General features: G+C 35.5%; 1 protein-coding gene and 1 non-coding gene across 2 annotated transcripts; both read right to left on the reverse strand.

Annotated features, from left to right (window-relative positions):
* Nucleotides 1–455: 455 nt before the first annotated feature.
* Nucleotides 456–5,535, reverse strand: LOC107480987 (serine hydroxymethyltransferase, mitochondrial). The gene is made up of 16 exons (XM_016101187.3): nucleotides 5,314–5,535; nucleotides 5,154–5,204; nucleotides 4,966–5,052; nucleotides 4,595–4,716; nucleotides 4,373–4,449; nucleotides 3,891–4,015; nucleotides 3,437–3,529; nucleotides 3,066–3,158; nucleotides 2,773–2,970; nucleotides 2,526–2,630; nucleotides 2,050–2,115; nucleotides 1,860–1,937; nucleotides 1,341–1,452; nucleotides 1,154–1,264; nucleotides 852–1,021; nucleotides 456–660 (listed from the first exon to the last, which is right to left on the reverse strand). Exons 1-15 carry the CDS (start codon nucleotides 5,401–5,403, stop codon nucleotides 873–875), a joined length of 1,557 nt encoding a protein of 518 aa, XP_015956673.1. The 5' UTR covers nucleotides 5,404–5,535; the 3' UTR covers nucleotides 456–660; nucleotides 852–872.
* A 1,322-nt stretch (nucleotides 5,536–6,857) lies between these two features.
* On the reverse strand, nucleotides 6,858–6,931 carry TRNAN-GUU (transfer RNA asparagine (anticodon GUU)). The gene has a single exon. It is a non-coding gene; the product is annotated as a tRNA-Asn (tRNA).
* Between the last annotated feature and the right edge of the window lie 3,331 nt (nucleotides 6,932–10,262).

The raw sequence follows: 10,262 nt of genomic DNA on the forward strand, positions 1-10,262 counted from the left end.
TTCTTTTTTAATTTTTACAACTATGCTCAACTACCTGTATACAATTTTTTTATGTACTCATATCAGTCTTGTTCTTCCTAAGGTGGAAATGAATGATTCTTTGCTTGTTCAAGTTAAAAAGAACAAACAGCATCGTTGTCAATGCTCCAAAAGATAAGGATTCTATTCCTATGTCTAAGTTAGAAAGATCGATTTTTTATTAGAAAATTTACAACGAAAAAGGTTGAAGCTTTGCCCAAGAATCATGCGAGAACATTCCTTTTCCACCAAACACATTGATTTTAACCGGCAAAAAAAAAAAAAGAAAGAAAAAGGTAGTAATAGTGTAATACCATTGAGGTTTAAGAATTTATATCAGCACTATTCTGGTGTCAGTGAAAGAGACTCATTTGATTTATAAGAGATATATTTATTTCCTGCAATCGGATTGTAATCGCGTAAAATGGGGAGGGAGGTGTCAACAAGCATCTATTCTGGAAATTTTGTAGTTGAAGCCTTTATTACATATGATATGCATTGATACATTTCAAGAAGATAATGATCAAGTTTTTCTAGATTCATACATAGACTAAATTTTATATGTTATCCTCTTAGCGTCCTGTAACATGAATCAAGAAACTGATCATCTTGAATTGCATGCCAATAAGACCACGGTGTGACCTGTCACAATGCAAACTGAATTCGTGAGAGAAATTTCAACAAGGATTTTGAATGTGCCAGTTTAAGAAACTTGATCTTCAGTTAGAAATGTCAAATGCAAGATTTCTTTATCTTGAAGAACTAAAATACAGTACGAAATCATCAAGGAACTAGAATGCCTGAAAACATGGTTACATCGTCAAAATGCATACCTATTGGAACATTTTCTCTCCTCAATCTTTGTATTTCATGGTTGCTTTATCGAAACCAATGGTTGGAAATTGCTTTGCATACTCTTCAACATCGTGGCGGAGCTTTGCAATCTCTGCCTGAAAGGTTGAAGATGACTCGATTGTGGCCATAAAGTCCTTCAATTTCGTTCCTGATAAAAATATTCAACAACAAACCACAAGTTAGCTTAATTAAGCAGCTGCAATCTCTCAGCAACAAGTTAAAATTTAAACCAGAATTTTCTGAATAGAAAACAATTATGCATATTGAAAGTTTTAAGAACCTTTGCTCTCTGCCTTTATCTTCACAGCCAATTTTACTGCTGCATCAAAAAACTCCGCTACCTTGACAAAATCCTCCTCAACAAATCCCCTAGAAGTAAGGGCAGGCGTTCCTGAAATCAACAAGAGCTATCAAGTTAATGACAAAAGACATTGAAATCTCAATATAAGCAATTGAAGAGTCTGTACCCATCCTGATGCCACCAGGAACCATAGCAGAGACATCTCCAGGAACAGTGTTTTTATTTGCTGCAATATGAACAGCTTCCAACACCTTCTCAACTCTGGAGCCATCAATTCCCTGCACAAATAATTGGGAAAGGCATTGGTCTCACTTTAACATTACTTAATAAGATTATTTAGGATAAAATGCAGTCACAGCTCTAGTTTTTGGATCTCGCATAATATAGGCCTTTTTCAAGGGGATACAAAATGTTCCAGAATTAAAGCACAAGCAAAGCTAGTAACTTCGTTTTAGTGTGGTATGACTATGGATGTGTACTTGTTTGATAAAAAGAAGTGACTCTTTTTGAAAAAATAGGTAGGAGTTTCTTCCCATAAGGTCAATTCTGAATATTGTCTCACTTTCTCAAAAGCTTACCAAGTGATATCTAATAACACAAGCAACTAGCATTAGATGCCATAATTATTGTGTTAAAAGTACACCCATCTAAGCTTCTATGAAAGCAAGCCAGATGTGTGCATTACCTTGTTCTTAAGATTCACCAAAACAAGATGATTCTCAGTTCCACCGGAAACCAGCTCATAGCCTCTCTCACTAAGAGCCTGCAAAATGTCAAAGATTCCATCAGTACATAACAAAGGCTATATATTTGGAACACTTTGTGGTATAGAATCCAATAGACACAACAAGAAATATTTGTCATTTGTAATGCACCTGTGCAAATTTTGAACAATTGCTGAGAACTTGCTCTTGATATGCCCTATACTCTGGAGTTGTAGCCTGCATTCACACGGGAAATGAATTATAAATACTGTACACAGAGCATATCTGAACATTCTTGCAATAGCAATATTTTACAAAGTTAAAATAATAAAGAACTCAGTATGGATTCAGACAATTTGGTTTCAAGAGTATCATTTAAAGATTTTGAAACTTATTCCTCCCACCCATTTGCATTATCCAATTGATATCATTCAAATTAGGTCAATCTCCAAATCCACCCCCAAGAAACCTTCATATTATGCTAAGATGAAAAAGCAGGGTACTACAAATCCAATTTATTGTCTCTGGCACTTGCAAATATATACATAAACGGTGAACCATAATAATATAATATGAATAAAAATAGACCTTTTCCATCAGAATCTGTCACAACTGAAAAAATATGAATCAAGAAACAAAGAGCATACCTGCTTCAATGCAACAGCCAAACCAGTAATGGTGTGGTTGTGCGGACCACCTTGCAGTCCTGGGAAGACAGCTTGGTTGATTCGGTCCTCGTAGTCATACAACACCTGAAAAAAAAAAAAGAATTACTGTATCGATGTTTGGCCAATGTCATGAATTTAAAACAGCACAAACCGGACCTATAAATAAAAGTGAAATTTCAGATTGAGAAAAGAACAAAACAAAGTCAAATGAATCTAAGCAATTTACCTCCTGTCCTTGTTTGTTAGTTTCTTTAACTCCCTTCCTGAAGAATATCATAGCTCCACGGGGGCCACGAAGTGACTTGTGAGTGGTGGTAGTCACTACATCTGCATAATCAAAAGGTGATGGGATAACACCAGCTGCAACCAATCCACTGATGTGTGCCATATCTGCCAACAGTATAGCTTTCTGTTTGTCGCACACCTGCAACATGCTCATGAATTCAACGTTGGGCCTTCCTGAAAATCATTTAATGTGTACAACATAAAATCTATAAAAACTAACATACAATTTGTTACCTTGCGTACACGTGCATAATCATACAGGCGTGCATAAGCACTGGCTCCAGCAACAATTAATTTTGGCCTGAAGAGTTTAGCCATGTTTTCCATCTGCATTTTGAGATTTTCATGTCACAACGATGATAATATTACACAAAAGGGTACAAAAAATATCGGATTAGCTTGAGTTTGATTTTAAGAGGTTCAAAAAATTATTTACGATGAAGTAAAATTGTTTGATTTCTAATTTATATGCATGCGGTCTGTAACTAAACTTGCTATATGTATATCAGATGAATACTTTAATTCGTGGCGACTAAAATAAATATGATCAAGCTAATTATGCAAATAGCAATAATCTGTTATTACGGAAGTAGCCAAATCAATACCTGGTCATAGTCAATGTATCCTGTGCTTTCATTCAATCTATATGGCATTGTCTCAAAAAAAATCGAGACTGCAGAAATCTTTTTGGTGTCAGTCTGCATCGTGACAACAGAAACAATCTTAGTCTATCATATATATAATTAAACAGAAGGCAGAACAAATTAATGAAAGAGCTTCTTGGATAGAGAAGAAAAAAGAAAGTTTGTTCACACATGTAATGAATCCTAATTAACTGTCACAATCACACTAAGCAATGCCAATAGTAAACACAAAGTCTCAACTAATAAGAATTATACATAAATAGATATGTAATAAGAGCATTAAATTTTTATGAATAACTACAAAGTGATTTCTATCTAATCCTTGAAGAAATTGCCAAAAGAAATTACCAATAACCCATGAACGTGATAGATTTCATTATCACAGGAAATGGTGGATGATGGAAGTTGAAAATACCTGGTATCCATGAGAAAGATGTCCACCATGAGGAAGATCAAGTGCCATGATTCTGTCATGAGGTTTTAGCAATGCAGTATAAACTTGAAAATTTGAAGGAGACCCAGATAGAGGCTGAACGTTCACTGCAGTTTATGGGTAATAACATATGAGAAAAATTGACACCTAAATATTTTAAAAGAATCTACTGAATATCAAGAAAGCTCATGAGCATTCATTTTGAAATTTAACCAGCAAAAAGTCTACAAGAGAATTCAACCTAAATGCTACTTCTGAATTCTGAATAAAAACTCGTGTGCCTCAAGTGGTAGAAGAAGAAAGGGGAAAAAAAATAAAAAAAAAGGTAATCACAAAGAATAGATCATGTCCACCTGCAAGCTTAGAACAATTAGAACAACAGGCCAATGACCAACAAGATGAAATAATGTGCAATCAACAAAGCCAAATAAAAGGGTATACCAATATAGTTATTGTGCAGTTACCTCCCCATTTAGCTGGATCCAACCTAAATGCCTCGAGGGCACGCTTCTGACATAGTCTTTCTGCCATATCAATGTACCTTGAGGAAGAAAGGCAACAATTTTTTAATTGGACTAGAAGCAGGAGTCCATAATAAAATCTAAAATGCTAGCCACTGTATATTATTGTGTTTGTTGAATTATCCAGAGGTGAACGAACACAAAGAAGAAAAGTGAGCGACATACTCATTTCCACCATAATATCTTGCACCAGGATATCCTTCACTGTACTTGTTAGTCATGACTGAGCCAACAGCTTGCATTACAGAGACTGAAGTGAAATTCTCTGACGGTATCAGTTCAAGCCCCTTCACCCCCAAAAAAGTGATATTCAGATAAGTCATTCTAATAAGTACAAGCTACTGAAAAAAGAAAAAACTGAGTTCCAATCCTTATGTAATGTTCTCCCTAGGTGCGGTAATTTTGAACAGAACCACGATTAAAACAGAAATAATTTTGTTGTTCCATGGTTTCTGCAATCACATTGCACGCAACAATTGTAGCTGCATAAATGAAGAGTCTCATGACCAATAACATGTGTATGTAAACAAAATTACCTTCCATTGCCTAGCTTTTTCGAGCTCAATTATATCAGCAATCTGAGGATCAACAACCTCAAGCGGGGCATTCAATTGCTTTGGCCACTGAAAATCCCAACAATTTGAAATCGAAACCATCACACTACAACCAAAATTAACCTTCTTTTTTTTTCCTATAGTAGAAATGAATTGAAGTGATATCTTACTGTAACTCCTGGTCTCTCTTTGTCGTAGACAGCTTCATCAGGCAACGATGACTACAACAACCAATTTTGGAAAAGAAATAAAGGAAAGAAAGGAAATTAGTGAATAAAAACGGCAGCAACTAAAGAGAGAGAGAGAGAGAGAGAGAGAGAGAGAACAGACCTTGTAGCAAACGGAAGTGGCATTGAAGAGAGGGCGGAGAGGTTTGTCTATGGAAGATGAGAGCCTCCGAAGCGCCATTGCCATCGCCATCTCTCTCTCTCTCAGACAGAGAGTGTATTTGTGTGATAGTTAGTTGTTATTGTTATCCATCTTCAGAGTGCCTGTGACTCAGTAAGGAGAGCCATGGCGCCACGGTTTGGGAAGACCCACCCTTCACACGTGCACTTCAATCATTGGCTCTATTTATAATATCATTATGTTTAAGTATTCAGATCTTGCTGATAAATTTTAATTCATTAACTATCACATTTTTTTACGTTTATATCCATCATATTTCGTGGACATAAAAAAATTAATAATTTATTTTTTATGTATACATAATATTTTTGTATTGATATATAGTTTGATTTTAGTATTATGATCTTCTGAGAAAAACGAAAGTTTTTATTCTATTTTATTTATGTTATACGTTAGTAATTCTAACATTTAAATTTTGAATACTGATTTTTAAATAATAAAAATAATTTACATTACTAATATATATATATAAGATGAATAAAATAGGGAGAAAAAAGACTTTAGTTTAGACTTGAGACACCTAATTCTCTGGTACCTGCATTTACAGGAGCATGCATGTTATGATGTATGTATGTGCAACTCATTGTCATTCATATTTTCATTATTTTGTGTGAAAATAAAATGAACATAACTTGAAAATTGAGATATTTATGCACACACATTGGAAAGTAAAAGAGGCCATGAAAGGCCTATCCACAATGGCATAATCCTCGCTTCTTGGCCACAACTTGATTAAGTCTGTCTGGGTGCGTTCAAAAGGCGGATTGGGTGTTCAAAATTCTTGAAAGTGATGCTGCCACTTGCCACAAATCCATTCAAATTCTTCACGAGTCATAACAAAGCATAGATAATCCCAAACTCAAGCATGGTTGTTTTCTTGTTTCCCTGAATTCAATATACACCTTCAAACCAAATTCGTACTTTAGCTAAGAGGTTAATGTTTTCAAGTGTATAAAATAGTAGACCTTTTAATGCATTAAAAAGTCTCAAAAAAAAAATAAGTAACTGATTCTTCTATAATTATAAAACATTACAGTATAAACAATATTTTCAGCACAAAGCTTAGCCGTTTGTTTTAACAATTTTTTTTCTTTTTGTCAATACAACACAGAACACACACCCACACTCCACTCACACACGCATTAGATACTCTCTTTTTTTTAGCAAAGTGATAACTGGTGTCTTTTTTTTTTCCTTTTTAAGGGTGGACATTCTTTTTGCTTTTCCGTTATTTGGTCTATTTATTTTTTGCTAGATTACGTATCTGGTTTGAGACATTCATAGAGACATGGATTTTGATCCAGCTAGTATAAGAATTCTTATGGCCTTTAACAGGGAACCATAAAGTTGGTCTAAGCCCAATAAGGTCTATAATATCTTAAATTGGACTAAAACCACAAGCCCACAATATGGCAATCCTACCCAGAAACGAAATACATTTCTCAATGACTAAAAGTCAAAAATCTCGCTAGAAGAAGGGCTTGAACCTCCGACCTTGTGGTTAACAGCCACACGCTCTAACCAACTGAGCTATTCCAGCTTTCAATATTATTGATAAATAAAACTAATATAATCTTATGAAATACAAAAATAAAACATTACCCTCCAAAATTTTTCACTCTTAACATTTCATTTGTTTCAATTTTTCATAATATTTAAAATAAATTTTAATTTTTTATTCATCATTAATTTTTTTTTCCAAATTCTCCCAAAACAATCTCCTTAGTCCTTAACTCTTAATAACCCTCCCAGTCTCCCACACACTCTAAATCTCTTCCCTTCACTCTCTTACAACGCGTATTAACACCACCACTACCACCCATTCCACGCGCCTCTGTCATGTTTACTTCATCCTCTTCCTCACATTGATATTCCTTCACCGCATTTTTCCTCTACCCATCATAATTACCATCGCTTTTTTTGTTACCGTTTTTCTTTTCCCTCATTTTGTCATCAGCCTTAGCTTTGCACCTTTGAGGTCGATGACGATTGTTGGAAGGATAGAATCGAAGAGCGCATACCCCCTATCCATTGCTCATTTGCTTATCAAAGTCGTTGTCCATGTCACCTCCACATCCATCACATCTCTTTATTTTTCACCTTCTTATCTCCACTTTCACTTTCATGTTTCTGTTTCTCTTCTAAGCGCTATCTAACATGACTTCTATATGATTGGGTTAGAGTGGTAGCCTGGTAGCAGCAAGATGTGGGATAAGATGGAAATGAAATAGGGTTGCTAGTAGTGTTGGGATTGTTAGTGGTGAGAGAATTAGCATGTTATGACTAAATTTTGAATCGAGGTTAGAGTTTTGAGTTTAGGATTGAAATTGGGGTTAAGTTAGAATTATGAATAGAGTTGAATTTGCAGTTAAAGTTAAAAAAAAACAATTTAATTAAAATTGTTTTTGATAAAAATTTAATAATAAAGATAAAATTAAAATTATTTTAAATATTAACAAAAAATCAAATTAAATATTAAAGATAATTTTAGAAGTGTTAGGTCCAATAACTTAATAATACAATATTTTTAGATTATTATTAATTATCACATCAATAATGTTACATTATTTCTATGTCATATTTTTTTAAATTGTACATAATATTCTTTTAATTTGGTAAGTGAATAATTAATTTATTATAAATTAAAATTTTATTTAAAAATTTATTATTAGTTAATAAATTATTATATACATAAAACAAAATTTAAACTTTTTTTTATGTATAACGGGTCCAAGACCCAGGACAACAAAAGATCACAGCGTAACGTTTTTGGAGAATTTCATTCCATTTCTATTCGCAAGCACTTGATGTGCGACCATAGTAGGGGGAGCTTGAAGTAATGGACTCCAGCTTCTTGTTCTTGCCCTGCCTTAGCAAGAGCATCTGCGCAGAAATTTGCCTCCAGGTAGATATGACGGACAACAACGCTCTCCAAGCTAACTAGGAGCTCTTTAATAGCTCGAATTAGAGTAGATTGAGAGTGTTTCTCCATTGATGTCTTTTGAATTAGCTCCACAGCACATTTAGAGTCAGACTCAACCACAAGTTTGGAGATTCTCATCTCCGTTGCTAATTTAATGCCGACATAAAAGCCCCAGATCTCTGCCGTAGTGATGGTACACTTTCCAATCTTCATGCTGAAACCTACTTTCACGCGGCCCTCCCGATTCCGGATAATGCCGCCACATGCCCCTCTACTTCCAGGTTGGAGCACCGAGCTGTCCATGTTCAGTTTAAGCCATCCCTGTTCCGGCGGTTCCCATCCGATTGATTCCTTTCTGATAAGTCTTAAGGTTTTGGTACTGACCTCTGTTAGGTTTAGAGAAAAATGATAATGATCTGCAAGATTAATTGCAATGCGATTAAATTGGGTGTTTGGTAAACTTTCTTCACTAAAAATAAGCTCGTTTCTGCTTTTCCAAGCTAAGTTACAGGTGGTGGTGAAAGTTATAGGCCAAGGTGTCCCATTAACAAAAGGAGAGGCTTCCAGAAGATTTTTTCTCAACCAGTCATGGAAGGATTGAGAGAAAAAGGTGTCCTGGTAATCTCTGGAAATGATACTGGTCCACACTTTGCGAATAAAAGGGCAGTCCCGCAAAACGTGGAGTATCGTCTCTTCGACATCATGGCATCTAGGGCAGGTACTATCTTCAGTTAATCCTCTGCTTTTCCTTTTGCTATTTGTTAAAAGAGCTTCACGAGTTAAAAGCCAATTGAAAGACTTCAATCTCTGGGGAATCTTTAATTTCTAAATTTGCTTATATATGTTACTATTCTCACTATTATCCTTGAAAAATGCATCATAGGCTATTCTAATAGAAAAATTTCCATCTGCTGCTAGAGCCCAACTCACACAATCCTCCCCTGTAGAGGCATTAGGGGCTTTTAGGGTGCGAAGATGACTGATTATCATCAGGCAGAACATGAGAGATTTTCTCCCAATCCCAATTCCCATGCTCATTCGCATAATCTTTGACCTTTTCTGCCATTCTGTTCTCGTCAAGGTTCATAATAGCAGCTTCTCGTAGTTTAGGAATTCCTGGAACCCAATGATCCTCCCAGAAAAAATATCCTTTCCATCTCCTATTCTCCAAACGAGCTGATTACAAAACTTATCCCAAATAGAATTGATTCCTTGCCACACATTCAAACTGCTAGTTTTTTTGTAAACTTTTGGAACCTTGCCATTCCCACATCCGTACTTAGCCTTCATGACTTTAGCCCACAAGGCGTCCTTATTATGAATGAGACCCCAAGCCAGCTCCATAAGGAATAACTGGTTAGTCTCGTGAGCTTTTCGAATACCCAATCTACCCTCTTCCTTGGTCCTACAAATTTTGTCCCAATTTAAAAGGTAGACATTCTTCTCCTCTTCATTACTTTCCTAGAGAAAATCCCTACAAATCTTATCAATCTTATTACAAACCACCTTTGAAAGCTTCATAGTTTGCATACAATAGCTAGGGATAGTGGATAGAACAGATTGGACGAGCGTAGTTCTCCCGGCGAGAGATAAAGTCCTCTTGTTTCAAGAAGACAGCTTGGATTCAATCCGATCAATCACAAATTGAAAGTGTTGCTGGTTGCATTTCTCGTGAATGAGGGAGACTCCTAGACATCTTCTTAGATTTGATGTGAGTGGCACTACAAGATCCTGGCTAAGCTATTGCTTGATGTTGTGGTTCACGTTCTTTGAAAAGAAGACACACGACTTGCTAAGGTTGAACTTTTGCCCTGAGCTATCACAGAATATTTGAAGGGTCTCCTTAATAACTCGAACCTGTTACAAGCTCGCTCTTGCAAACAGCACCAAGTCATCTGCAAAACATAGGTGAGAAATATTAGGTCCATTTCTGGAAAGGGTTATAGGT

This window comes from Arachis duranensis, chromosome 3, assembly GCF_000817695.3.
Source record: "Arachis duranensis cultivar V14167 chromosome 3, aradu.V14167.gnm2.J7QH, whole genome shotgun sequence".
Taxonomy (NCBI): Eukaryota; Viridiplantae; Streptophyta; class Magnoliopsida; order Fabales; family Fabaceae; genus Arachis; species Arachis duranensis.